Source organism: Tripterygium wilfordii, chromosome 14 (assembly GCF_013401445.1).
Source record: "Tripterygium wilfordii isolate XIE 37 chromosome 14, ASM1340144v1, whole genome shotgun sequence".
In the NCBI taxonomy this organism is placed as follows: domain Eukaryota; kingdom Viridiplantae; phylum Streptophyta; class Magnoliopsida; order Celastrales; family Celastraceae; genus Tripterygium; species Tripterygium wilfordii.
The window spans coordinates 11,671,157-11,698,988 of NC_052245.1; the positions used below are offsets into that span (position 1 = coordinate 11,671,157).

At 36.9% G+C, this 27,832-nt stretch overlaps 5 protein-coding genes across 17 annotated transcripts; 4 read left to right on the forward strand and 1 right to left on the reverse strand.

Annotated features, from left to right (window-relative positions):
* The first annotated feature begins 402 nt into the window (after nt 1-402).
* On the forward strand, nt 403-6,313 carry LOC120015518. Of its 13 annotated transcripts, XR_005471773.1 has the most exons (11): nt 410-982; nt 1,397-1,467; nt 1,817-1,872; nt 2,438-2,523; nt 2,614-2,837; nt 3,316-3,378; nt 4,185-4,326; nt 4,447-4,487; nt 4,600-4,828; nt 5,067-5,193; nt 5,297-5,726. XR_005471773.1 is itself a non-coding variant. In XM_038867975.1 (7 exons), the coding sequence occupies exons 1-5, from the start codon at nt 910-912 to the stop codon at nt 2,713-2,715; spliced, it is 381 nt and encodes a 126-aa protein (XP_038723903.1). In that variant the 5' UTR covers nt 403-909; the 3' UTR covers nt 2,716-2,837; nt 3,316-3,378; nt 4,185-4,440. The 13 variants fall into 13 exon arrangements, 2 of the variants coding, with proteins under 2 accessions (XP_038723903.1, XP_038723904.1); XR_005471772.1 differs by lacking the exon at nt 1,817-1,872 and having other exon boundaries at nt 411-982; XR_005471774.1 differs by lacking the exons at nt 1,397-1,467; nt 1,817-1,872 and adding an exon at nt 2,292-2,340 and having other exon boundaries at nt 411-982.
* A 1,487-nt stretch (nt 6,314-7,800) lies between these two features.
* LOC120015412 (protein trichome birefringence-like 10) lies at nt 7,801-12,695 on the forward strand. Its single transcript, XM_038867835.1, has 4 exons — nt 7,801-8,776; nt 9,554-9,940; nt 11,207-11,365; nt 11,944-12,695. The coding sequence occupies exons 1-4, from the start codon at nt 8,334-8,336 to the stop codon at nt 12,317-12,319; spliced, it is 1,365 nt and encodes a 454-aa protein (XP_038723763.1). The 5' UTR covers nt 7,801-8,333; the 3' UTR covers nt 12,320-12,695.
* A 970-nt stretch (nt 12,696-13,665) lies between these two features.
* On the forward strand, nt 13,666-18,574 carry LOC120014398 (NEDD8-activating enzyme E1 catalytic subunit). Its single transcript, XM_038866342.1, has 9 exons — nt 13,666-13,916; nt 14,030-14,193; nt 15,352-15,554; nt 15,756-15,988; nt 16,078-16,140; nt 16,226-16,282; nt 16,587-16,708; nt 17,533-17,650; nt 17,936-18,574. Exons 1-9 carry the CDS (start codon nt 13,827-13,829, stop codon nt 18,221-18,223), a joined length of 1,338 nt encoding a protein of 445 aa, XP_038722270.1. The 5' UTR covers nt 13,666-13,826; the 3' UTR covers nt 18,224-18,574.
* Nucleotides 18,575-19,951: 1,377 nt separating this feature from the next.
* LOC120015597 lies at nt 19,952-21,043 on the forward strand. The gene is made up of 2 exons (XM_038868084.1): nt 19,952-20,366; nt 20,485-21,043. Exons 1-2 carry the CDS (start codon nt 20,241-20,243, stop codon nt 20,737-20,739), a joined length of 381 nt encoding a protein of 126 aa, XP_038724012.1. The 5' UTR covers nt 19,952-20,240; the 3' UTR covers nt 20,740-21,043.
* A 1,702-nt stretch (nt 21,044-22,745) lies between these two features.
* LOC120015622 (E3 ubiquitin-protein ligase RHF1A-like) lies at nt 22,746-26,736 on the reverse strand. The gene is made up of 8 exons (XM_038868133.1): nt 26,412-26,736; nt 25,272-25,318; nt 24,845-24,907; nt 24,582-24,693; nt 24,114-24,463; nt 23,629-23,724; nt 23,193-23,538; nt 22,746-23,049 (listed from the first exon to the last, which is right to left on the reverse strand). Exons 1-7 carry the CDS (start codon nt 26,571-26,573, stop codon nt 23,193-23,195), a joined length of 1,176 nt encoding a protein of 391 aa, XP_038724061.1. The 5' UTR covers nt 26,574-26,736; the 3' UTR covers nt 22,746-23,049.
* Between the last annotated feature and the right edge of the window lie 1,096 nt (nt 26,737-27,832).

A 27,832-nucleotide genomic window follows, 5' to 3' on the forward strand; every position in this document is an offset into this window, starting at 1 on the left:
TATATATATATATAGTTGTCCTGTGTTTTAAGTAATTAAGTGGGTAGTGGTAAGAGTCTTTCACGACATATATACTTACATAGTATGGAATTTGAAAAGAAAAATCATGGGCACTTGGTGGGTTTGCCTTGCCTGCCACTCCATGGTCGGCACAGATTGATTACTAATGCAGGTAGATCAATAAAGGAAAAGAAACACAAATCAAACTAATCTTCGATGCAAAACAACAAGGGAAATCCACCCAAAGGTTGAGAGATAACTCTCTAGGTTTTTGATATCTATCTATCTATATTCTATATATAAAAGTACGTGGTTTTCGAGCCACCTCGTGGCGAGTTGTTTTCTTTTATGATACTCGCGCGTTTGTGTCTCTCTACTGTTTTATGGGTCCCATGTGCGTTGCTTTTTTTTTGTTTGCGTCTATTCTTGGTTTTCCCCTGTTTTTGGTTTTTCTCCCGAAGCTTTCACCTTACGCGACTCTCTCTCTGAAATCGTCAAGCGATGCATCAGTCCATTATCTTCCTTCACGAATCTTCCTCTGTTTGCTATGCATAAATCCATTTTCTTCCTTTCGTATCTACCCGTCTTCCTTATGGCAATATGTGTTTCTCATCATCATTGGTATAACATCTGTCCAATCTTCATGTGAGTTATGCGGCCGTTGCTGAGGCGGCTCTTGGCCAAGCCTGAAGTTGCGAGCCAATAGAGATAGGAAAGAAAGCGAAGAGATCAAGGAAGGGGAAGAAAGCTTGGAGAGCCAAACATAAGCGTTGCCGAAATCGAAGACTTCTTCAAAAAATCCGCCAAACACGCGCTCTCCGGTGGCTCCCTCACTGATCTTCCTAGCGACTCTCTCTTCTACGTCGACAAGTCTAAAGGTACTCGCTGGGACGTTGCTTTCTCCTGGCGATGGCGTCTATACTTGGATGTGTTCCTTGCATCCATTTGTTGTTCCTGTTGCGCTTTGCTCTTCCTATGCTTGGTGAGTCTTAGATCTTCCTGTTTATTTTTGCGTCCTGTATTTCGTCGATCGTCGCCTTGAACTCTTAACCCTTTTGTTGTTCCGCTGCGATTTTGTTTGTCAGATTCTATTTGTCTTTTATTGCTTACTCTTTTTACTTTGTCTGGGCCTTTTTTTTGCAAGATGTGGTGTTTATCTTCTGTTGTTTGGTGTTTCTGATTGGGAGGAGTGTCATGGGGTTTGTGAGTTTGTCTTTTGTTTTTTTCGTCTTCTTTGTTGTCTTCTGTTCTGTTGTTAATAGGTGTTTTTGCTTCTTTGTTAATTTTTCTATGGCCATGTATTTATAATTTGCTTTTGTTGTTCTGGTATTCAATCGCTCCGTGTATTTATTTTTGATTGTTGGTTTATTGTTTGGCTTATGTTTTGGTGTTTTAGGCGAGAGAAAACAGAAGACACTGGACAAAAGAAGAAAAAATACAAAGCATCACATTTGCAAGATGCACAAAGTATGTTCTAGCAGCTTAGGTTCCCAAAAGGCAGAATTTCAATATACCGAACTCTAAACACAATTGTGGAAAGGAAATTATAAAGTATATATATGTTTTAATTGATATCACTCTTGGCTGAAAACAGTCTCTCCATGCTTAAGCCATAGCATTCTATCATTGTAACAAAACACCCCAAATGAATCCTACCCACTTAGAAGGATCCAAAACTCAAAACCAAGTTTGTAGTTTATCTTCATACTTACATTCTTTCATCGTTTTTGATAATTACTTTATATTTCTTATCTTTGTTTTCTCATCCAAGTGTTTTTACCGTGTTTATGTCCGTTTTAATGGGGTGTTTTCTTAGACGGGCCGTTTCCGTAGATAGATTTCGTGCCTTTGGTTATTGGTGATGGTGTTTATGTAAGTTGCATCTCATATCTTTTGTATGTTATTTAATATCCATGTTTTAATTGTGTTTTTCTTTTTTTACCAGCTTCTTTGTTGTTTATCTTCATACTTACATTCTTTCATCATTTTTGATAATTACTTTATCTTTCTTACCTTTATTTTCTCATCCAGGTTTTCTTACTGTGTTTATGTCCGTTTAATGGGGTGTTTTCTTAGACGGGCCGTTTCCATGAATAGATTTCGTGCATTTGGTTATTGGTGATGGTGTTTATATAAGTTGCATCTCATATTTTTTGTACGTTATTTAAAATCCATGTTTTAATTGTGTTTTTCTTTTTGTACCAGTTTCTTTGTTGTTTATCTTCATACTTACATTCTTTCATCATTTTAGATAATTACTTTATCTTTCTTATCTTTGTTTTCTCATCCAGGTTTTTTTACCGTGTTTATGTTTTGCATCTTATAGGCATAGCCATCCCGGTATTTTGTCTGCAAATCTCCAAAAGCATAAATTCCTTTTACTGCTTTCGTTAACTAAACTTGATTTCTTCTATGTCTATCCTACAATTTGTCGCAGCTACACAACCAATCAATTCAATGGATTTTTTCTTTGATGAAGTGAATTTTGGAGCTTCTAACTATGCACATTCTGCATATTCCATGGTGGGTTTAGAAACCATAATCTCACCGAAAGGAATCATGATGACTTGCACTCTCAAAAACTCATGTTCTTCTTTGAATTCTCCTCTTCAGGTTCTTGTGGCCATGGCGAGCATTGCATCTTTATTTGTTTTATCTAAAAGCAATGGATTTGTTGGAATCTTGGTTATTTCTTTCAATTGGCCATCCTCCTAGACAAGGTAATTCATCAATACATTCCTCCCGACAACGATACAAAAGTATGCATTCTACTATCAAAAGAGACAACAGTATTGTTCAAGATAATTCATGTCCAGACTATCTAGGAAGATGAACTGGTAAATATTCTAAGCCTCTTTAAATTTACTTGGCATAAGTTTAGTTAGTTGTGAAATATATATGTATATGATCTCACAATTGTCAAATTTAATGGCTTTTAGCAAATATGATGTGTAATTTTTAGTGCTTTTAGAAAGATTAGTTCTAATTGCTTATAGTGTTAGCTTTTTGTTTTTTCTTTTAAAATTGTTAATCATACTAACCTTTTTAGTTATAAGTCATCGATGACCAGTTTCTGTTTGTCATTCATACTTAAATGACCATTTTAGTTATATTTCAGTCCATCTAACTTTGGTTTTTCCTTGAAACTTGACTTTTTATGACTATAAACAAGAAGAGAGTGGAAGATGATAAGCATAATACATATGAGTGCGATGGTCCATATTTTTGCCAACAAACGAAGAACTCATCGAACACTTCCTAAAACTCAAGTTGCTTGGCTATGATAACCAAATCTTTGGGTCTCCTTATATGTAGGTGTTACCTTTGTTGATGGTCTTTTAAAGCTTGGCATCTGCAGTTCTTTGGGATACCTGGCAGGTTAGTTTATTGGGGCTTCATCTGTGTTCTCATGCAGCTATTCTTACAGGGTTTTGCTATTTTCTTCTCATTGTTGTTGCTTTAATAATTTTTCCTGTCTTATCTGATTTACCTGGACTATTGGTTGACCTCTTTCGTCTGCTTTTTATGTGGAATCTCCCCCTGGTTTTGTTAATTATTGTCCAGGTTATTTTTGTTTGTGTTTATGTATGTATTGTTAGTGTCATTCTAAGACGGGCCGCGGTCGTAGTCAGATTTTTTGCGTTTGGTTATTTTTGATGGCGTTGGGTTCCATATGCTTTAGATGGACGACTATTGTTTGACAAGAAGTGACCATGGTCTGTGGGACTATGTCATTGCCATTATCGTGCATAGGGATTGGGAACTATTATTTCCAATGGAGTATTTATTAAGTTAGATCGAAGGAGGGATTATTTTACATTCTCTAAGTACACTGTTAGACCATAATATCTTTTACCCTTAGTATAAATAGAATGGTGTAGTTGGGTCTTTAATATCTGAAAGGCTTTTATGTTCTTTCCTCATGAACTGGACCTAAAGTTTTAAGGAGCACAAGACATGACCTGTCATTGAAAGAGAGTTCTTGGTGAAAATTGGGAGTCATATTCTTAACTTTTCTCTATAGTCATATGGTGGTTGTCATTATCATCATCATTTTACTGGATAGTTAAGCAAATGATTTCTACTTGAAAATTTTAATGCTGGTGATTCTAATTATTATATTTCGATCGACTTATGCGAGTTGACCTGGATGGGATGCGTTGATAAATTAATTAATTGGACAGATGGGGCAAAGATGGGAAAAAAGTGGTGCTTCTTTAGCTTCAGAGACAGGAAGCACCCAACTGGGTTTAAAAAACAGAGCCACTGGAGCTAGCTACTGGAAGGCCACAATGAAAGACAGAGAGGTTTACAGTGCTTCAATAGGTGCTTTACTTGGCATGAAGAATTTTTGGTTATGATCAGCATCTTTCTTACATCCATTTCTTGGTTATTTCTTTTTAGTTACCATCCAATTCTATAATTTTGTTGTTGCTATCATTGCAGAGTAGGTTTGATTCTAATGCGAAAACCCAAGATTGGTCTGAGTAAGTGTTGCTTATTGGTTTGTAGATTGAATTTTGAGAATTGTCTTAGATCACTTTGCACGATTAGATAGATCTGACTTTCTTTCTATTTGATTTGAAAATTTTGTTCTAGATTTAGAGTCGTCTTTAATTTTGCGGGGTTTATATCTAGACAAGGGGATATCGAGATACAGTTCGTGAAAACTGAGAAATTCAATAGGAATTTAGTTTCAGATGGCTGCAACAATGGAAACTGACGATGACAATGAGAACAATAAAGGTAGTATGTAGGCTTTGGATCAGAAGTTTGATCAGTCCATGGATGAGGAGGCGGCAGTCTCAAGAATATGTACAGAGAAAAGGTATCTTTTTTTCTTTTTTCTTTATGTTATTTTGTTTATTAGTGAGTGAATATGGTTGTACCTTTCGAAGTAGTACAATATCTTCCTTTACTATTGTAATTGACCTACAACTTAAAATTCCGATTGACATAGCTGTGAATTTATTGGTTATACTATGTCTTATGCATTCTGTTTTGCTATTAATTATGATGCCTGGGTGTGAGTCTGTGGACTGATGTCTATTTGACAACGAATATAGGTCTTGACAGTTACAATCAATTGTAGAAGAGGTATTCTATCTAACTGAGTCATACCAATGGGGAGATGCATGGTCTGGATATACACCGAGCATGACCTTTAGGCTTTACTAATTACACACTGATGAGGTATGAAATAGTTATGGTGCTGTTTTTTATTCCCATTTCTTGGCTAAATTTGTTTCCCGTCGATTTGAAATGCCCATTTTTATTCCTCTACTTTCTTTGGCAGATAATGTTGTGTGGAGTGAGCTTTTCGATCTGTTTAGACATGGTCTGGTATGTCATTTAAATACTTTACTTGGGAATTCGATTTATGATTTCTGTGCTTAGTTTTAGTTTTGGACTTTCAAGGATTGAATTGGATTAGATTTTCAAAAGTAGCATTTTATTTGTTGAGGTGGAGCATTTCATTTCATTACCTAGCATTGGAAATTGTAAACCCAAGATGTATGTGGCAAGGTGGTTCCAGGCATTGGTAACTCTGCCTTGGGAGAATGAGATAGAGATTCGCCTGTTCGATATGGAGGAGAATACGACGTCTCTGTCTGAGGTGTACAAACTTGGTTTTGAGTTTTGGATCCTTCCAAGTGGGTGGAATTGTGTCAGTGAAATGAAATTTGGATGCTATTTCTGTCTGGGTAAATAAATACCGATTTTCATGTTGGTGGTGTACCATTTTGATTCTTCTATCTAGGTTTGTATTCATCTTCGTTTGCACTTTTTAGTTCCCCTGTCAAATGCTGAATTTTAATATCTATTTGTTTTTTTTCTCTTTTTTCATTGTAGCTTTTGATCACGGACTGGAAGCTTGCGATGAGTGGTTTTTTTGTTTGTTTGTTGTCATTGTGACTGTTTTGGTGTTTTTCCTTTTAATTTTTCAGTTTTTGACTTTCCGTATGGGGTGTGGGATTGGAATAAATTTGTCGACATGAAAACTTACTTCCCTAAGCTCAGTCCTGGGGGGGTCCTGCCTCAAAGTGATGCTGGTACATTCAATGTTGGGGACAGAAGTGAAACCATGGAGATCGTTACTTCTCCAAGGAAAGAAGTTGAGAATGATATAGGGAATGATGAACATGAAGAGCGAAATTGATGGGGATAGAGAGAGCATGTCAATTGGGAGAACAGTAGTGGTGGATTGAACATATGGAAGTGGAGCTTAAATGGGATTGGAGCTATCTGTTCATTTCATGTTGCTGCTGCTGCTCCCTTTTGTGTCAGTCACCATAGAAACAAACAGCAGAAGCAGACCAGAACATCAGCTTCCCGATTTAAGTATTTTCTTAGCCAACTTCTATAGATGAATATTAGTAATTTATTCCATGGAAATTTTGATTAGTATCCTTATTGAGGGAACTGTATTGAAAAGTTGTGGAGGTGAATTTTGGATGGAAATTGAACTGGCTGTGATTTTTGGATGCAGACAAACTTTTGTCATATCACCGATCATTACCTGCCTTCACAATGATATTATCCCGCTGCAAAGCGCGGGCTGTCAGCTAGTATTGATTCAAAACAAGACGTAATGATGATGATGATGTTTGTATATGAGGCATGCCATTTAGTCGCCAATCAATCACTGATTCAGTCAATAATTTCAACATATCATTCAATTCTTCCCTATCCTTTACAAGAAAATTGAGGCCAAGCTGCTTCTTTCTTTGTCGCCAGTAACACTTTAGCCCTGTTTTTGTATTTTTCTTAATTTGGATCATTTTTCAGGATCTAGCATGATTAGTCAGAGCAAACCTCAAATGTATTTGGGATGGGAGCTATATAATTCTTTTAGTTATAAGTCGCTACAATTCTCCCCAAAATTATATTAAATCACGGTTTAAAATGTGTTATTGAGTATTTTATGTGTTGTAGAATTTGCTATAATTTCTCTCAAAACCATGTTGTTTTATGGTTTTAAATGTATTATTGAGTCTTTTGGGTGTTCATAATATTGGAATATAGTAAATTTTATAAAAAGAATTATAACACTAAATCCTAACTTCTAAATACTAATGTCATTTGCCGGAAAAATAATTTAATATGATTTTGAGAGATATTGTAGTCAATTATAGGTAAAAGAATTACAACCCCACCTATATAATCAATATCGAAATCAATGTTAAATTAATGTGAGGGTAAAGTTTTTAGTTGATAAATTAATTTACCATTAAATTTTCACTTCTACCTTCTTACAACAAAAGGCAGACTTTAATAAAATAATCTTACAACATTAAATGTGAAATTATTAAGTTTCGTACAATATTAATTACGTCTTTATCAAGTGTCAGCTCACTAAATTTATATGGGGTTCAAGGCTAATTAGGTATTAAATAAATTTAACGATTATATGTTATTACATAATTCATAAGATTGATAGATAAATCATTAATTCAAATTAGTTCTAAATGCTCACTTATAAATAAATATTAATCTAAAATTCCTTTAAAAAAACAAATTATTTGGCTAATTAATCACCTTTTAACAATATTTAGTAAAAAACAAAATTGCCTAATTAACTCCGCGTCCAGCATTTGACGTTGTTGGGATTGACATTTTCGAAGCAAACTGTTTTCACGCTCTCTCCTGCGAGTGTATACACGGCCCAACATTGGGTTACAGTTTTTGCTTTCTATGGCAGATTTTTCTCCACACTCTCAACACGCGCGTGGATTCTAATCTCCGAGTCTTGTGCTATATCACTAAGCCACTAACCATCCGAGTTGACTCGGTGCCGACCCATGTCTCAAACCCACGATTTCTCCTAAGCCCCTCTCTCGCCCCCACCTCACTGCCTCTCCCGGACACTACACAACACGCAGTAACGCCATTTCTGAGGGTTCTTGGATTTAAAAAAAACTGAATCATCTTTACCATTAGTATACCCACATGTGTATTATCAGTTTTTTATATTCCAAAACCATTCTTTCTCTCTGTCTCTCTCTCAAAGGAACTGAAAACAGGGAAGAAAAGGAGTATATTATCGTGCCATGAATGAATGCTCCTTTGCTTCCTTGACACCCATATTTCTCTTCCTTTCTTTAACCTTTTTCATTCATTGCATAACGAACCTGACCCATCAAGCAAAGAAGCAGATATGACTATTTTTCCTTCTCATCTCCCATTAATGGATTCTCTCTTGCTTGGACAGTAAAACATCTTTTCCCCTTTCTTTCTGTACTCGAAAACCTTCTCTGTTTTGTCTCTCTGTAATTGATCGTCACTACCGGGGATTAAGCCATACTCTGTCTGATACAACAATCTGTGGTCAAATGTTCAAGAACCCATCACAGACAGACCATGAAACTATGCAAGTTCTTGATTTTTTCAGGAAATTCAAGCGATTGAAGCATTTTGAACCGTCTTTGGGAATTATTGGATTCGTCTTTATCAGTGTTTGTGTGATTTGCGGCTTCTTTTTTTTGGATTACAGGTCTGTGGCCAAAGGGTATCGGGTTCCAGGTCAATCTGAGAGGTTTATGGGGTTAAAGTTCAATGGGTCAGGCCAAAATTACGAAAGGGTGGATTTTTTGGGGGAGAAGGGAGATGGGTGTGACTTGTTTGATGGGGATTGGGTTTGGGATGAGAAGTATCCGTTGTATCAGTCCAAAGACTGCAGATTTTTGGATGAAGGGTTTAAGTGCACTGAAAATGGAAGGCCTGATTTGTTCTACACCAAGTGGAGATGGCAACCCAAGCATTGCAATTTGCCCAGGTTCTTAATTTCCTAACTCTATATTGTTTTTAGCCTGTTTGGTTGCTCAGAAAATGTAGGGGATGAGGATAAGATGACATTTTCGCATCACAAAAAATTTAATTTATTTGTTAGGATGTAGTCATATAGATCCTCAGGATCTAAAGCCTGGCATTAATATTGGACTCAATCCAGTTGCGTCTTTTCGGTGCTGTATCAATTGAAGAACAAGGAGAAAGAGGCCTCGAAGACAATTTTTTTTCCCTTTCCCTTTCACTTTTCCTTTTCCTTTTCGCCTGCATTTTCTTAGGAACCAAACGGCGGATTGATGTTCTTTTTTGATGGGGATTCCTAGATGATCCATGTGTCGTTTTCTGTGACCATTGTTTTAGTTTGACCATTTTGTTTAATTATTATAATCTCTATAAGGCTATAAGCTTAATTTGCAAGCTGTATTAATTTAGTGCTTTGGGAAAATGACAGCTTGTTTTCATCTCCATCTTCGCCTGCTGGTAATAATAAGCGAAAATTGGACAAATCTAGGCTTTCAAGATCAATTCAAGAATCTTCTGTGACTTAATTGATGCTATCTTGTTTGTGCTTTTTCGTCCGTTGATAACTTGATAAGCTTCTCTCACCCGTGAACTTTTGGACATTAAATAGTAGTAGGACTGAAGACAAGGACCCTTTTGTTTTAGTTCAAATTGTACTCTTTTTTCCCCCCAACTATTGATTTACATTTGAAAGAAATATATGAGTTTTTCACTTTATTTTCTTTCATGTTCTAAACAAAAGCAGATTTGATCCAAAAATAATGTTGGAGAAACTGAGGAACAAAAGGCTAGTTTTTGTTGGGGATTCAATTGGAAGAAACCAATGGGAGTCCCTACTATGCATGCTCTCTTCAGCAGTTGATAAGGATTCAATATATGAAGTGAATGGCAGCCCAATCACAAAGCATAGGGGGTTCTTAGTGTTCCTGTTCAAGGATTTTAATTGCACTGTGGAGTACTACAGGGCCCCATTTCTTGTGCTGCAGAGCCGGCCACCTGCTGGGGCTCCAGAAAAAATTAAAACAACCCTGAAACTGGATCAAATGGATTGGAACTCTGTTAAGTGGAGAGATGCCGATGTACTGGTTTTCAATACAGGACATTGGTGGAACTATGAGAAAACCATAAGAGGGTAAATTTATCCTTTATGCTTGTTTTAATTGTTGAGTTATTATTTTCTTAGCATTTGTAGGAATCGGATGGTCTAGTGTTTGTGTTTTAATATGTTTGTTTGAGGTGCATTATTCTTTACTGAAGGCTCTTCGAACTTCTTGAGAAAGATGAAATTACTTGCCATTTTTCTTAGTTTAGGTTCTTAACTTTTTGATGGAAAATGAAAGCAAAAGCAAAAGCTAAATTTGTATGGGCCTGTATCATGGTTGCCGGAGAAATAGGACATGCTAAGTGGCTTCCTAATTTCAAATTTCGATTTAATGTCAGGTACCAAAATAGACCTTATCACTCGCTTATCAGCCATTTATGAATTTGGATAGTTGAGGGTCCTTAATAGTTGAAGAATAATCGGATAACACAAATGCCTGTGAGATCAGCATTTTGGGACCATTAAATCTTGTAGTCTGAGTCCCCTGCCCCTTCATTTCTTCTCATTGTTTTTCTGTAACAATCTACATTATGGATGTTTATAGTTGTAATCTTTGTTTCTATATTTGCTTCTCCATAAAGCTTTCTTTCCAGAGATTTTTCTCTCTCTCTATGTTGCTCTAACATCTAGAAGCAGGAAAAAAATTAAAATTGTCAAAGAAATGCCCATGAAGCTTAGTGCCTTCATGTGCAGATCTGTCCCGCAAAACTGTATATTTGATAGAAAAGTAATTGCATCTGGGTTGGAACATAATGTTGATGCCCTGCATCAGTTTATCAAGTTCTATGTTAGGTTAATGTACCCTCTATAATGGATTGAATCTTACATTGTTATGAGACATTATCATGAGACATTATTATATAAGTTTAATAAGTTTATGTTGAATGTGATTTTTTCGATTTTACCTCTTTCACATTTATTTGGGTTAGAGAAATTGGGATAAAAGCAAATCAGATATCAAATATAGTGATAATCTGATATTTGAATGTGACATATTTTCTTATCATGTTTCCCATTTCTCCCCATACAAATAGGGACTTGAAACTTGATTATTGTATTGTGTTTCATGGAGTAAAAACATATCTGCCCTATACTGAAAGAACCACTTTGTCTCGTCTTCTTTCTATTTAATTATTCATTTATATCAATCATGTTTTCTTTCAATTTGAATATTGTGACTTAAAGGAGAAACTACTTTTCTGGTAGGAACTGCCAACTGATTCATATTTTTTTTGCAGCTACTTGTGTATAAATTTTGATGAAATTTACTGACGTTAAATTTCCATTGATTTGTAGGGGTTGTTACTTTCAAGAAGGCGATAAAGTTAGGCTGAAAATGAAGGTGGAAGATGCATACAGAAGATCCATGGAGACCGTACTGAACTGGACGCAAAATGAAGTGAACATGAGCAACACTCGGATATTCTTCCGTACATTTGCCCCTGTACATTTCAGGTTTCTTTCAGCGATTCCTTTTCTCACTACTTAACTACAATTTTTATCATGTTCAAACCTTAATGTTCATGTTTTGTCTCCTACCCAAAATTTTCGAGTTTTTGAAGCTTTGGGCTACTGAAGGAGGTCTGGAAAAGAGGGAAGGGTTCTAATACGGTTAATTAGGACATGTATTTTGGCTTTTCACAAGCTTTAATCAGTTTCAGTTTTTCGTATAGCTGTCAAACTACGCGGTCCTTATGCACATGGTTGCTAGATTAATTCCTGTTGAAAATGTCTACTTGTTGTGCATTTTACTTTCGTTCTCTCACTCTTCACTCTAATGTTGAGTTTGGCAATAAACATTTTTACTTATGAAAGCACTTGCTTGTGCCCAAATCATTGCAATCTAATTAGTAGTCTTCTACTTTTGTTTCCACTAATTCTGAAGTCATTTGTGCTTCATTATTGAAAGTTTCTGGTTCATCTATAGTATACGATCTCCTCGAAGCATATGCATTGCTTAGGAAGGTAGTCGTCGTGAACTGGATTTTTGTCATGCACTCTGTTATGAGGATCTAATTATTATTAATTTACAGAGGTGGAGATTGGAAGACCGGGGGAAGCTGTCACATGGAAACATTGCCGGGGCTGGGGTCGTCACTTGTTGCACCCGACACTTGGGCCCAGTTCAAAATAGTCTCCGACGTGTTATCCGCTCACTCTAATCAATCAGAGCGAAAAACTTTTGATGTATTGAATGTTACACAAATGACTGCGAGAAGGAAAGACGGTCATTCATCACTATACTATATGAGTCCTAAAGAGGGTCCTGCATCCCTGCGACGACAAGACTGCAGCCATTGGTGTCTACCTGGAGTCCCCGACTCATGGAATGAGCTTTTCTACGCACTCTATCTCAAGCGTCAGGCTAACCAGACGCTGAACTCATCAAGACACACATCACAGGTTTGATACGAAAGGTTCTTATCTAGTGCAAAAGGAGACAAAACTGGTGCTAACTGGACTGGATTTATAGTTTCCTGGCAAGAATGGAAAGAGTTGTTCATAGGGTGAAATGCAGGTCCAAGATACTGTTATGTTCATCAAGAGATCACGCCAGAAGGGACGGCTTTTCGACCGGATAAAAAGGGTTTTTTTGGCTAGAGGAGCCTGATTTGTGAAGCTGCTAAAGCAGAATTTTTGGGAATATAATTGGTACTGGGTATATATAAATATCTGCACATGATTATTTTAGGTGGCACAGTTGGTTGGGAATTTTGTAATTACCAGAATTTTTTGTTTTGTCAATTTTGCATGAATATGCAAAGCTTAATTTTGAATATCTGAAGTTTCATTCTTGTGCTCATAGTGCATAATCTAATCCTCCAAAACCCACCAAGGAATGTTGGGGATTGCAACCATGGGCGGATGGTTCAAGGGCCCAAATATATAGATTTTTGTTGAAGGCTTGTGCACCGGCTACCTCTGTATCCCTGGTGGTTGAACCATTACAGTGTAATGGTTGGGGATCAGAGGTTCGAGGGCTGGTGATGGTGTGTGATGATGATGATGAGGGATTTGGATTTGTGACTTAAATAAGGTATTCTAAAATACCTTTTTTTTTTTAATCTCTCCACTTCATGTGACGCCGAATGTGAAAATTTTATATCAAAAGTGCGGTTGTATATTTCAACCTCATCCCACAACTTTGTTTTTCATGAACCGTCTCATTTAATGATACTTAGACCGTACATCACTTGGACTTATCCAATAGATGTTGGATAAGTCTTGACACTTCTGCACTTATGAGATGGGTTATGCCAGATCCAATAAGTGAACATGTAGAGATCCGTCAAATGACATTGAGACTTCTCTCCGATACCATATCAAAAAATCCACTCCCTTCACTACAAATCATATAATTCGCTTTGGGTTATTTGATTCTCATAAATACGAAACATCCGCATAACTCTATAACCTCTCTCTGTTTTTTTTTTTTATAGCGTTGATACTTAGCTCCAAGCAAATGTCTTGAAGATGTGGATTAAAATACCCTTTTTTCACGTCCATTTATATTCCCATTCACTGGTTTCAAAAAAATATATATAGATGAAGCAAAACTCTACTCCATTAATTAATTTGAGGCCCGGGAGCCCAAGAAACTAAAGAACTTAAATGTTAGAATTGACTGGGCCAGACCCAAAAAACTATACACTATACAGAACCCAAAAGGCCCATCATTGTATACCTTTTGGCTTATTTCTAATTTTCAGGTTATATTAATTAATGTGATTGATCTGCACAAAACAAATGTTAAATCTATTATTATATTTTACTGGGAGAAGAGTTCAGTGCCCAAATCTTGTGCACTCCCTAAGCTTCAAACTTCGAAGCCAAGCTACTTGCCTACTTCCTACCCAGAGTGGGGAATTTCCCGTTGCAGGGGAGAGAACGAGAGGATTTTGCTGTGGCAGCCTCGATGGCCAAGCCTAGCCGATCCAGAGACCTCGACAAGCTCCTCCTCAGGCCCGGCCTCCTTGTCGCCCCTTCCTTCGTTCCGGGAACTCAAGTAAGCCTACCTCTCTCTCTCTCTCTCTCTCTCTCTCTCTCTCTGTGTCAATTCTAGTGATCGCAATCGCTTTTTTGTTTTGGTTAAAATTTTGGCTGGGGTTTTTGTTGCAGTTGAGAGACGACCTCGCAGAATATGCGCGCGTGTTGGTTGTGGGAGCCGGTGGATTGGGATGTGAGCTGCTAAAGGACTTGGCTTTATCGGGATTTAAGAAGCTAGAAGTCATCGATATGGACCGCATTGAGGTCACCAATCTCAATCGCCAATTCCTCTTCAGGTGCCTCTCTGTCCTCTTCTCTACCTGTGTCTGTATCTTTATATTATTATTATACTGTCATGTTGCTTAGTGTGTATAATTTTACTTGGCTCGAGCTGAAGTACTTGCTTGATAAAAGTGACTGATTTATAAAGACTGTTGGTACCATATATTTAAGTAGACTTGTTTCTTGTTCTTGCCAATTTTATGGAAACTCAGATGAGAATGGGTCGCTCCGTTCAGTCGCTAAAGCATCAGTGACTCTTGAATATTAATGCTTAAAATAATGAGGCATTTTTTTCCCTGTCATCTGGGAGGTTTGTAACAAGAAATTCTGATTCTTTTGCTTTCGTTGTTAATTGTTTCCAATTTAATGTTTTTATTGTATCAATTATTTATTGTGAACTGATTGCTAATGTCCAAATTTAGCAAGTTAGCAAATGGGAGCTTTGTATCCAAGAATGAGAGATTTTCATGATTTTGTATGTATACAAGATAGTGGATCAACATCATCCGAGCTTTTATTCTAAAAGCTTGGGGTTGGTATAAAGGTAGTGGATGCATATAAAAATTTAAAGCCAAAGTCTAGGGAGGGAAAATATACATAATCTTACCTTGACATCGCGGACATTATTAGTTTGAGCACATGCAAGAGTTATTGGATGCTGATGCATATCAACGAGATGTTGACAGCATACTACAACAATATGAAGATTGATTTGGTCTTGGTATTTTTTTTGTGATCAAATTTACCCACCTTGTTTGGAGGACAAGCCAATTAGGGGATATGTTTGTGTCGTGTGAACGTCAACTTAAAGCAGTGTTTTTGGGGGACATTAAATAGTCTTACTGCGCATTGCAGAAATACTGCTTTTATGATTTGAATGTGTAACACTTGCTTTGTTATGAAGTACCCTTAACCGTTTCCACTTTCCACTATACACTTTTCTTGAAGTGTGAGGCTAAATCGTGTCAATTGCTTGAGAGCTTGTAAGGGAAATATCATTCACTAGTGTAAGACACATGCTATTGCCTGTCAAAATGTATACAATGTAAAATGAGGGTTGGTTAATAAGTCCAGGCTTTTCTTTTAAGTTGAGTCTAGTTTAACCGTTTATTGGTTGGATATTTTGTTTTTGTTTCTAGTTACGAATTCATCAATCTCTGTTGTTTCTGTAGGCTTGAAGACGTTGGGAAACCAAAAGCTGAGGTGGCAGCCAAGCGTGTCATGGAAAGAGTTAGTGGTGTGGAAATTGTGCCGCATTTTTCCCGGATTGAGGACAAGGAACTTGAATTTTATAATGATTTTAGCATTATTGTGCTTGGTCTTGATTCCATTGAGGCTCGAAGCTACATAAATGCTGTAGCTTGTAGTTTCCTTGGTGTGTACTTACATATTGTGTTTGATCATTGAATTATTTTCTTTTCAGCAATTTTTCTGGATTCAATTGATCTCTCTCTCTCCCCCACCTCCTCCTGCCCATATTTTCTTTAATAATGTTTTAGTTAGGCTTCAGATGTTTTAACTCATAAGGAGACAAACACAAGCTTATGTTGATCATTTTGCTTTTATGGCAATTTAGAGTATGATTCTGATGACAATCCACAAGAAGACACTGTCAAACCAATGGTCGATGGGGGTACTGAGGGTTTTAAGGGCCATGCCAGGGTAATTATACCAGGGACCACACCATGCTTTGAGTGTACCATATGGCTTTTCCCACCCCAAGTGAAGTTTCCTCTATGCACTCTTGCGGAAACCCCTAGAACTGCTGCTCATTGTATTGAGTATGCACACTTAATTAAATGGGATGAGGTAATACTAACATGTGTTAGTTTGTTCCTTTTGCATTTTCGAAGAATTTTATCTTATGTGATAAATCTAATGACGATATCTAAACTTAGGTTCATAGTGGAAAGACATTTGATCCTGACGAGTCAGAACATATGAAATGGGTCTACGATGAGGTTAGTTATATAGTTGTTTTGGTGGTGGGTTTGTCGATATTGATTTCCAATTTTGTTCCGCATAATTTTTATTTTTGTTCCTTAGGCTGTCAAGAGAGCTGAGCTTTTTGGCATTCCAGGGGTTACATATTCCCTAACTCAGGTATACTCTAAATTCATTTCTGCTCTTTTAAGTCAATTTCTCGAGGGCACTTATTCTGCTCGATTGTGGTGTGGTTTGTTTTCTGGTGTATTTTTGCGTCCTTAGTTCTCTTTTTTTTTTCTTTTTTTTTAACTAATTTTCCTTCAGATGCTGGGTTCTTATTTTCCCTTCCTCCTGTTGCCCCTGTCGCAGAATTATTCAATTGACCGTTTTGAGGGTTCGTTGTTGTAGTGCTGTACAACCCAAGTTTTCTTTCCTCATATATATATCATAAAACATATAGAAATTATCCTTTTGTTTTCAGGGTGTAGTGAAAAACATCATACCAGCTATTGCTTCTACCAATGCAGTTATATCTGCTGCCTGTGCGCTGGAAACCTTGAAGATTGCATCAGGATGCAGCAAAACCCTGGCCAACTATTTAACGTACGGCATTCCTTCTGTTTTCGCTTAGCATTAATATGTACGTCGTATAATCTTATCCTGATGTGGCAACATCTTAGGCGGTCTAGTTGTCATTCTTTATTGCGTGTGAGCAATCAATTTCAAGTCCATCTTTTCATCAAAGTTTTTTAACAGTTAATACTTTTGGATCTTCCTTATGTTTGCACCTTATGGATGATTGCTTGCATTACCCTTTAAATGCTAACATTTTGTCTTTACTGAGCAAATTAATGGTTCACTATATTTCTGAAGGTCCTCCTTCTACTCGGGATCAGATTTTAATCTGGAGACACTTGATCTCTTGCACATTAGTCATTCGTGAATTTCATTTCAGACTTCCCATGCAAGATGATTATGAAGGCCAAATGGCATTATGGCCTACTTATTTATCTTTACTTGTTTTAACTTATCCCTTATTCATTCAATTCGTTTTCTGGAGTGGCATTGCCATGCCTTTAGACGTAAACTCCAGTGATACAGATTCTGACGAATTTTTCCATATGTTTAATCTCTGTTTTGTTGCTTTTGCTCCTTCAATTTGAGGTTAAAAGGACTGTTGTTTCGAAAAATGGAAGTCTAACTGGTTGTGAGAACTTCCCTTGACCTTTTGCCGTTGTAGGGTGGGGAATATATTTTGCTTTCAGAATAGTAGGGAAGAAAAAAAAAAAAAAAGTTGAAAAAGGAGTATTGGTGTTGAAATTTTGAAATGCAGATTCATGAGGGAGATGCTTATTAATTTGATTGTGAATGTTTCTCTAATCAAAACGTGTGGACAAAATATTGAATGACTTGAATTCTTTTGATAGATATAACGGCGTTGAAGGTCTCCACATCAAAGTGACTGAATTTGTCAAGGACAAGGACTGTCTTGTTTGTGGTCCAGGTGTTCTTATTGAACTGGACACTTCAGTTACTTTACAAAAGGTAATCATCTGGTCCTTACCAAAAAAAGAATGATGACCACCATTATGATATGCTTCTACGTTCGTTCTCTTTTCCCTTTTGTTTCTCTGTGTTGCCTAGATTGCATGTTGCAGGCTGAGATTCATAGACTCAACTATCTACTTCTTTCATTGAACATTGTTTGTGCTTGGGTTTAAGAAGCCAAGAAAAGGCTCAACTGTGCGATTTGTAGTCACCCAATAAACTTCTGCTTTGGATCATCTATCGCAATGTGCACTTATTTGTTGTTGAATTTTTTTGCGACAGTTTATTCATATACTTGAAGGGTATCCAACACTGCTTTTATCGAAAGCTAGTGTCACACACCGAGGGAAGAATCTCTACATGCAGGCACCACCAGTTCTTGAAGAAATGACTCGATCCAACCTGAGTTTACCACTTTTCGAACTCATGGGCAGAGTGTCCAAGGACGTCGTGCATGTGTCTGGTACAACTACTAAGAATGAAAAGAAAACCTCTTCTCTAAGAAAATTAAGAGTTGTTTTCAAGGGAATTGATGGGGTATTGGCTATGGACACTGCTGGTGGGGCATAATTTTACGTGCCACACTTTGCTTTTACTTGAAAGGAGACATCAGACATCACTAGAGTTCTAAAATTCTCTCCCCAGATTTAACTGGAACCGTTGAGCCCGGTTGCATAGCCTTCATGTGTTATAGTTTATGCTAAGGATGGCATGCTTGTCTTTCAAATTCAGTATAGTTTAATCCAAGATTGCCTCTCAAGGAAAACACTGAGAAGTCATGCAGAGGAACAGCTACGAATACTGATTTTGAATCTCCTTTTGTGAGTGTTTTCACTTTTCAGTGTTGCATTAGTACTATTAACAGCTTTGTCATCTTCATGTTCTCTGAAGCATGCATTAACATGCATCTTTGTAATGCAATTCTCTTTCTGAGGTCCTGTGGGCACGTCCATGAGTGCCAACTACGCGTCCTGGCATTGAAGAGATGGTCGATTAATTAACTTCATCCGACTTTTTTTTTACATATAAGTTTGCCTTTTGAACATTTAATATTGGCTCAAACTCGGGTTGGGTCGTCAAGTCCGTGCCTAGTAATTTCTCACAACCGTACTGAATTTAAAACCAAAATGTCTGTACAACAAACTGGAGGGTGATAAAGATCCATGCATTATTATGTTCAGCATTCGGTGGTGTCCTGTCGCCAGCACATCAGCAAACTGAGTGGGCCAAATTAGAACAATAATTCAGAATTCTTGATCTATGGACTGTGGAGTATGGAGAAGGGCAAGGCCATGTAACTGATAAAGTTCGAATGTCCTTCCTCACAACCACAAACAAGTCCAGGTTTTGGGACATAAATTCACTGACATACCACATTATTTAGCACAACCATAGTAAGTAAATGGCACATGACCTTTCAAAATCTTTGGAGTTGGGGTTAGGTCTCTGCTTTTATAATTGCTGACCCTACAAGAGGTCATAGATCCTCTGCCTAACTGAGTTTGAAGGACTAGTTGCTGAACCTTTTTTTTTTTTTTTAATAAAAACAACTCAGTAGACGTGTCTTTTGGACAGCTCACTAAGTCCAAATACGGATCGGGCTAGGCAAGCACAAATCTGCCCAACAGGTTAGTTGGCCGGCACTCAATGTAAACCACTCGAAAATAGTTGTGTCAGTTTAGTATCAAAATTTTGACAAACTCGGATCAAGCTAAGCATGCGCAAATATGCCCAACAAGTTAGTTGGTCGGTACTCAACGTAAACCACTTGAAAATGATTATGTCAATTTAGAATCAAATTTCTGACAAACTCAGATCAGGCTAGGCACACTCAAAAATCTGCCCGACAAATTAGTTGACCGGCACTCAGTATAAACCACTCGAAAATAGTTGTATCAGTTTAGAATCAAATTTTTAACCTCGGACGAGATTCTATACACGCTAAATCCTGATAGATAACTAGATAAGCTATCACTAAGTGGAGAGATAACGATGCTCAATCACTACAGTCAAAGATCCCATTAGAATTGGATTTCATTTGTATATTTCTGTGGATTTGTGGACAATGAATCTTGAACATACCTTGTCCACATTAATGGATATATGTGTGAGAATGAGAGCCAAGTCTCTCTCTATTCACATCCAGTAGGGGGAGAGTGTTAAGAGATATGAGTCTATCTTTTTTTCGAACTACAACCTAAGCAGATGCAAGAACAACCTACACACACACTACCCGTGAGTATGAGTCTATCTTGAAATAGATATCTGAGTGTGGGCTGTTCCTCATCTCTTCCCACAACTGGATAATATCATAACACGCTTTCATGATTCTTGTGGGGTTGTGGGTCTTCTTGGCCAGATTGTCCCAACTGCCACTTCTACCCCACCACTCCACATGCACTCACCCTCACACACACACCCATTCCTTCCCTATTTATGACCCATATATTCCCATTTCACTGGAGAAAAGAAAAGAAAAAAAAAAGAGAGAAAGTGAATAAAACCCACAAAAAAGTTTAGACTTGAACCCTTCTCCCATTTGCTTCAAACAGATTACTCCAAAGACTAGTAGAGAGTTCAAGTAACCATGGAAGTGACTGTGGAAGCAGAAGATGACCTGTTTTTTGCAGACTTAAGCAAGCAAATATCTCTTCTTATCATGGATGATGATGATGAGGACCCAGTTGAAAGATGTCCTTCAGTCTCTTTCCAGGTTCTTGCCACTTCTTCTACTTTTTCTTTCTTTCTTTCTTTCTCTCTAGTGCATTTTTAGACTCCATAAAATTGGTTCTTGTATTAATTTCTAACTTCTTATTTTTTTCTTTCAACAGGCTTTCTCCAGAGCAAATTATGCAGCAACAGCATCTCCATTAATCCTTCAAGAGCAAACATTATACAGAAGAGAAAGCAAAGGAACAGGTGTTTTTATTCCTCAATCATTGCATCCAAGAAGGAAGAACAATAGGCAAGGAAAATTCAGTTCATTCAACTCATCAAAATCCCAGCAGCAGCAGCAGCAACTTGACAATGCAAGATTTGTTTCTCAAGCATCATACAACAACAACAAGAAGAAAGGCTGTAATTAATTTACACCCTTATTATTATGACATGTGTTCAATATAGTTTGCAAAGATCTATATATATATATATATATATATATAGAAGTGTATGATTCATATATAAATCTGAACATGTATGTAGACAGGAAAAGGTAGTGTGACCTTGTTATTTGGTGGGTCTTAAGGAGAGGTTCACCAGAGGTATGTATTGTCACCTCTCTAATAATTGAATTATTGTATGGTTGTTATTTGGTGTTCTGTATAGGATAAGGTTGTACTCAGCCATTAATGCAACTGATTATTTCATTCTATAAAATTAGTGTCAAAATTATTTGAGGCTTGAGTGTAACCTTCATCAATTATATTCAGTTTGATACATTTGGTTAAGCAAGGGAAAACGTGAAATAACGCTAAACCAACGTTTAAGCCAAAGAAAACTGGAATCCATCGGAAAATGAGAAAATTCTCTCAAATGTTATTAAATCAAGTTTCAAGTTATCAAGTTGAAGGAACAAATTAAGGCAACTATACAATCTGCCATTTCAGTTAGAAGTGAAGCTCAAAAAACAAAAGGCAACAAAACCCTAATAAAGCTCCATTAAAGCCTGGATTGACAAGCTATCTGATGGAAGGAATTTGCTTTAGAATTCCTCCTTTAATCATATCACCAATTGGGTCTCTCTCTCTCTCTTTAATCACTAAAACCCTATTGCCAAATATCATGATTAAGCCCACTTCATTATTTTTCCTATCACTTTCATTTCATGTCATCTAGCAAGTCATTTTCCTCACATCATGCAAATTCAATGATAGAATTTAATTCCTTTCTGCTATAGTTTTTCATTTTCACTCACCTAAAGTGATGGATCCTTTGAATCAAAAAAAGAAAGAAAAAAAGTGATGGATCCTTCATGTCACATGACCTAGCCTTTGATGGGTGGGCCTTTGAGAAGGACCTGAGACCCAAAACCTGTTTAAGATTTCAATCAAGCAGTATATTGTTCTTGTTCATGTATATGAGTGTCAAAAGACTCAAAACCTGACCTAAACATGAATCAAAAGTCACTGAAAATTCACCATGTAGGCCATGTCTTTTGAGTAGTATTTGTTAAAGATATGGTTATGGGAATATTTGGTTGTGATTGATTTAGAATAAGGAAGTTGTCTTTTCAATCTAGTACTTGCACAACTTGTATGAATCATACATACATACATATATATATACACCCAAGATATTCGGTGAATATATATAGAAATAGACAGATAGTGAGGGATGGATGGGATCTTCTTATACATGGGGTTCACACACAGTTGTTCTCCATATCATAAGAGATAGATATTGCTTCAGAAGGGGATAACAAGTAGGCACATGGGAGAGCGGCTCAGATTGAAAAATGGATCAAAGTTAGCATTTTGCAGCCTTTGAAAATTGAGCTTTCAGTCAAAAACATTGAAAGCTCCATCCCCCACAACCACCTGTACCTTTCATTTCCCTCCTGTACTATCCACCTTGATTATTAAAGAGAAACTGTCACACTACCTTTTGGTACAGATCTCGCTCACCCAACATGTATCTTCCTCTTTGACGTGAGAAAATCAATTAAGATGATTTTAGACATGAACAATATATAGAGATTATTACGTCGTGACAGCCACTGAGCTTTAACTTGGAAGACTAAAAGTCCTACACTTAGTGAAAGTCAAGTGAGGTGATTTATGAGACAAACCCAACTTTAAACACTCAAATCGACAAAATTGTGCGAACCTTGAACCCAACCTAGACTCAGTGCCTAAAATACCCTAATTGGATTGGATTAGCCAAAGTCCAAAACAGTGTCTTTTTGAGCAGGCCATTATAATGAATTGAATTGGGCCCAAGCTTGGACTCTAATTCTTATGGGTTTGGGCTTGAGTTTAAACGAGCCGAATCCAATCAGGGTTTTGCACAAAACAGATCAAAAAACCCCATAAGAGAATTGATAACCTTCATGGAAGGTTATAAAAGGCAGTGGAATAACCAAGGCAACCGCTAGTGATCAATGGAAGTGGTAAATAAGAATTACTTTGTTAGACACGTTGACAAGTTTGATGTCCGAGTTTTTTTCCAGTAAAATCAAAGGCAAAGACGGCAATTGGGAGGAAAAAGAAGATGGTCTATAGTTCAGTCTCTTGAAACTAGGCTGTTCAAAACCAAATGTTTCTACTCAGCATGCCCATACGCTATGATGCAGGACGCAATCCGACAATTGGAGTTTTCCAGCACGTCACTTGCATTATGCGGCAGTAGACAGAGTTACCCAAGCAACTGCATATATCTTCACAGCAGCAATTGCATTCCTGCCAAAGCAAGAAAAAACAATGGAAATTAAGTAATCAAGTAGGTGGAGGAAGCGAAGAAACTGAACCACAAATAAAGCAATGGCTTATTGGCTGCTATACACGCATAAAAAAAAAGTCTCGGAGGAATTTCCGAAGCTTACCTATGCATTAGAAACTTGCAGATGGCTACCTAAAGTGCCCGACATGTGTGAAGGTGAGCCTGAGTTCAAAACATGCGGAACAACTTCTGTTGGTTTGTCAGCAATAATGTTTTCCAGCAAGCCCTTTCCTTTTGAGGAGAAATTCGATGTCCCTCCTTCTTTGTGAAAACCATCCACATCAGAGGCTTCAGTACGTTTCGGTGTGAGATCTAACCGTTCAATCATTCGTGCAATTCCAGCATTCATCTCGCGTTGGACTCCTTTGCTCAAGTCCTTAACCGCATTATTACGTGCAAGTAGCTTTTCCTTAATACCTCGAGTACCTTTTGAGATTGATTCCTTGCATCTGTAGGGCAACATCCAAACATTTTAAAATTAGGCCAGCTTGATCAAAGAAAAACTAATCTAAAGGGTTATCAAGCTACAACTCATTTACCTGGCTGATGCAGCAGACCACTTGGATTTCATAGCCTCGGAGAACGAAGGTGTCTCAGTTGGAACAGTTTGATGTGGACTTTGAGGTGGTGGCAGTCTATACATAACCCCAAACAATGACCCAATGAATAAATGAAAATCTTCAATAAAAAAAAAAAGGAAAATGATAATCTAAATGCAACAGACATGGAAAGAATTGTTTATATCAATAAAGACATGAAGGAGATGATGCCAAGACATACAGTTCAAATAGGAAATATGTAGAAGGCGCACATATAAAACCATTATTATTCCCTAATCCATTTGAAAACGAACGGGAGAATCTAGCTACATCAATTAATCAGAACCATTAAGAGTTGATCCGTATCAACCACAGTGATTACAGAATCAAGTTCAGGTATAGTAAGCATGGCATCTCATAAGAATTTAGGATAAAGGTGCATAAAATATATATTCATTTCAGGACTATTGGGACAGCCGACTTACCTGGGTTTTAAGGGGCAATCTCTGTTCCCAGCACCAGCAGTGCTGGAGACCATGTTTGCAACAGAAGACAAAAGTTGAATATTAACAGGTGATGATGAGCCAGAAACATGTGAATTACCCTCACATGATAACTCACTCAAACTCTGAAATTCTCCTAGAGAAGTTGGGTAGGTTTGCCTCAAACTATGTAGATTTACAGGAGAACTGGAAACACGAACTTGGGAAGGACTACCAACAGAATATATCTGCCTTACTCTTCTGTCAATATTATGTGCTCTGCTTGCAGCAGCAGCAGCAAAATGCTGCATAATATGCTCATCAAAATCAGAGTCATCAGAGTAAGAGCCATCCTGTAAAAAAATTGCTTCTTGTATCAGTAAAAGACCCTCATCACCAACATGACTATGCAGCAACAAACAAGAATACAAATATAAGAAATATAGTCTCAAACTGAAAGAAATGCATCACCTGCTCGACATCTGCATCCTCGTGAAATTGATGATGAGTTGTTAAAGTAGAATGAGATACATTTCTTGACCTACAGTGCCTTTCACTCTCAACCGCAGCTAGAAGTTCTTGGCTAGAGAAGTCAAATTTAAGATTAAAATTCATGAAGAATAAGGAAAGCAGACATGATACAGGCTATGATAAGCCAAAATTTTTCTTATCATCAAAACGACATTCGACATATATGTGTGACACTATCTGATCGCATAGAGAGAAAAAAGTACCTCGCCGGATCTTTCAAGAAAAAAAACTGCCAACAATTTGGGCACTCCCTGCTCCTCTGTGACCTATAAGACAATGGGTCCGTTTGATAGAACTTATAGTTGTGAAAAATAAGCTAGTTTATAAGCTGTAAAAAATACGCTAACTTATAAGTTGTTAAATAAGATGGCAGGTGTTTGGTGATATTTCTAAAGATGACATTAACTTATATTAGATAATATTTTCGAAATAAGCTCCTTGGTGGAGCTTATAATTTGTTAGCATATATGGTGTGTTTGGTAGCTTATAAGCTAGTAGCTAGTGGATACGCTTTCCCAAAGAGACCCAATAAAAGAAATTACTTAAGGAAATGATAGCAGATGGCCATTCAAAAAATATACATAATTAGAATACTAGATTGTTTTCCCAAAAAACAATGGACGAACGTACCATTCAAGAATACACTGAAGGTGGTACTCATGTTTGCAACTGGTGACCTACAACGAGAAAAAAAAAATCAACGTGAAACATGATTGCCAAACAACAAATAATCATGCTCAATGCTTTTACACTTCACTAAAACTAAATCATGAGTATCTTCAATCTCAAATAATCAAAATCAAAGCAGATACATTATAAAACAAGAAGCGTATACACGAGACAGCCAACAAACACGAGAAAAATAAGAATATACAATACTAGATCCTTCAGATCCATAAAATCCTTTTATGATAGGTCAAAGAAATTAATAGGCCATTTTTCCTCATGGATATGCTAAGGATAAATGATTAACATTACCGACTTCCCCATGTATAATGAAAATTCATTTACATCTCCATTTTCTTAACATGTTTTATTCTTTTCGCCTTTCTAGTAAGTGATGTTCCATGACCTGGGCTCTTAATTTCCATTGACAAAGCAAAACTTATTACATTAACTGCATAAATAACCAATTCCAAGTCACAGGACTCGCTCAAATCACATATGAGCATTGGCAAACTTAATCAAACAGTTATTAGTATTTAGTACTGACAAAAATTAATCATAAACAATATTACCTATTCTATGATGATTAAGCACCATATAGTTTGATCACCGAGTAATCTGACTTAAGCACACACAAAATTGAACTGCCTAAATTACCAATTCCCAATCATAGGGCTCATTCAACTATAAGTGACCATCAACAAACTTAAGCAAACAGTGACTGTACGAGCAAAATTACTGATCAACAACGATGATTGTTTTTTATTACGCACTATAACATAACAGAGTAATCATCCAGTAATCTGATTTGAAGAACCTCATAGGCCCCGAGGCGAACCAAAAATTAAGAATCATCAATCAGAAGTGAATGTAAAAATGTAGTAGCCTTCCAATACCGTTGTCTCTGAACTCAGAATTCTCCAATCTCAGAAACACAAACCAAAAACCGCAAACCAAAAAGCCAGTCCACCGAATTTCAAGTTTTCTAGTCTAAATCCACCCAAACTACCAATAACCTATCAAAACTTACCAAAAAAAATATGTAATCATTCTAGACTTGAAAAAAAAATAACAACAATGAACTTGACGAAGTAAGGATCATACAGTGGCGGGATCCTGATCAGTGAAAGGATCGAGACAGATGCTGCACGCATCATCGATAGTGTCGTCAACAAGTCCAGTTGACGATGAAGCAGCTACGCCTACTTTGATCGGATCATCGAACGACGCAGAAGACGAAGAAAGAAAGGAAGCGAAACTCTCCATTGATAGACTGAAAGTCGAAGGGAGATAGAGAGAGGAGATTTAAGGAGTGACTTCGTAGAAGAGAAAGATGAACGTGGAATAAAGGAACCCTAGAAATTACAGAGAAGGAGAGAAGGGAGAGAGTGTGTAAAGGGTCAAAGAAAAGAATTATAGATGGAAGAGAAAGGCAGAAAACGAAGGAAAATTTCCGATTCAGTCGGTTTGATTAAAATATTTTTTATTCGTTATAATAAATAAATAAATTTGTTGTTAAAATAATATTGAGCCAAATATCTCTAATCTAAATCTAAGCATCTTAAAGTCAACATTCCAAGATTAAGGTCGTGCCATCCAATTGGAAAATATGAAGCTTGGCTAGGTTCGGTTTTGTCATTAGTTATAGATTGAAGAGTTAAACTAGTTGATCATAATTTGAAGTAAACATACTTGCCTACTAAACCGTTAAGAATCCCCGCAACTTGTATCCTAATTATCCTCGTTTCTGACTTGTATGTTGATTTGTATGCACAATATTTTATGCGCATCATGCGAACATGTGAATTCTATGAATTTGCAAGGATGGTATAACTGAGATACCAACTATTAGGATGATCTGTAGCATTTTTGCCCAATAAATAAGTATATATGATTATACAATCGTTCACGATCGTGAACTATTTAACTAAAGGGGTTTATTTCTAAATGTTAAATAAATTAATGTTAAGATTGCGGGAAGAATTTGGTGAGAATGGAGTTCAGAAATCACTTAGTTGATAGCCCAATAGTGAATCATTATGACTTACGAGGTCAAAATATATAGACTCGAAATGTTTTAAACTTTATTTTTATCAAAAATAACATATTTGTGGTCACGCGTCGAATTCTTCAATTTACTTTGTTGTCGGGCGGAAAACATTGCGTTTTTTTTTTTTTAAAACTTGTTTTAAGGTTTTTATTTTGGTATCCTAGATTCAAATATGAAGTAAGTTTTAAGTTAATAATTATGATTTCGCCTAATATGAGTTAGCATCTCCACTTGGTCACGTCAATGTCTTATATGTCTCCGTCGTCATTATCGTAACTAGTGGTTTGGCTTGACTCTCAGAAAGATGTGAATGGAAATAGTGCTAAATACTGGAACCAATCACGACTTTTGTCGTTCGGGTCTTCCAAAGCCCCACCGAAAGTAGAAAACAAAAAGAGTAGCCTTTGCTGAAATAGTTCGAGGTATTTTCACACCTTCCGCACACTGTCACGTGTGAGACCTGAAAATGATAGCC

What these genes read in the sequence shown, in the direction of transcription:
- LOC120015622 (XM_038868133.1), bottom strand. Translation starts at nt 26,573, where the DNA reads ATGGAGAGTTTCGCTTCCTTTCTTTCTTCGTCTTCTGCGTCGTTCGAT. An exon ending in TTCTTGAAAGATCCGGCGAG is followed by an intron (nt 24,694 to 24,844) that starts GTACTTTTTTCT and finishes TGACTTCTCTAG; the next exon opens with CCAAGAACTTCTAGCTGCGG. An exon ending in AGGATGCAGATGTCGAGCAG is followed by an intron (nt 24,464 to 24,581) that starts GTGATGCATTTC and finishes ATTTTTTTACAG; the next exon opens with GATGGCTCTTACTCTGATGA.
- LOC120014398 (XM_038866342.1), top strand. Translation starts at nt 13,827, where the DNA reads ATGGCCAAGCCTAGCCGATCCAGAGACCTCGACAAGCTCCTCCTCAGG. An exon ending in AATCGCCAATTCCTCTTCAG is followed by an intron (nt 14,194 to 15,351) that starts GTGCCTCTCTGT and finishes TTGTTTCTGTAG; the next exon opens with GCTTGAAGACGTTGGGAAAC. An exon ending in ACTTAATTAAATGGGATGAG is followed by an intron (nt 15,989 to 16,077) that starts GTAATACTAACA and finishes ATCTAAACTTAG; the next exon opens with GTTCATAGTGGAAAGACATT.
- LOC120015412 (XM_038867835.1), top strand. Translation starts at nt 8,334, where the DNA reads ATGTTCAAGAACCCATCACAGACAGACCATGAAACTATGCAAGTTCTT. An exon ending in AAGCATTGCAATTTGCCCAG is followed by an intron (nt 8,777 to 9,553) that starts GTTCTTAATTTC and finishes AAACAAAAGCAG; the next exon opens with ATTTGATCCAAAAATAATGT. An exon ending in TATGAGAAAACCATAAGAGG is followed by an intron (nt 9,941 to 11,206) that starts GTAAATTTATCC and finishes ATTGATTTGTAG; the next exon opens with GGGTTGTTACTTTCAAGAAG.
- LOC120015518 (XM_038867975.1), top strand. Translation starts at nt 910, where the DNA reads ATGGCGTCTATACTTGGATGTGTTCCTTGCATCCATTTGTTGTTCCTG. An exon ending in ACATTTGCAAGATGCACAAA is followed by an intron (nt 1,468 to 2,291) that starts GTATGTTCTAGC and finishes TTTCTCATCCAG; the next exon opens with GTTTTTTTACCGTGTTTATG. An exon ending in TTATAGGCATAGCCATCCCG is followed by an intron (nt 2,341 to 2,437) that starts GTATTTTGTCTG and finishes AATTTGTCGCAG; the next exon opens with CTACACAACCAATCAATTCA.
- LOC120015597 (XM_038868084.1), top strand. Translation starts at nt 20,241, where the DNA reads ATGGAAGTGACTGTGGAAGCAGAAGATGACCTGTTTTTTGCAGACTTA. An exon ending in GTCCTTCAGTCTCTTTCCAG is followed by an intron (nt 20,367 to 20,484) that starts GTTCTTGCCACT and finishes TTCTTTCAACAG; the next exon opens with GCTTTCTCCAGAGCAAATTA.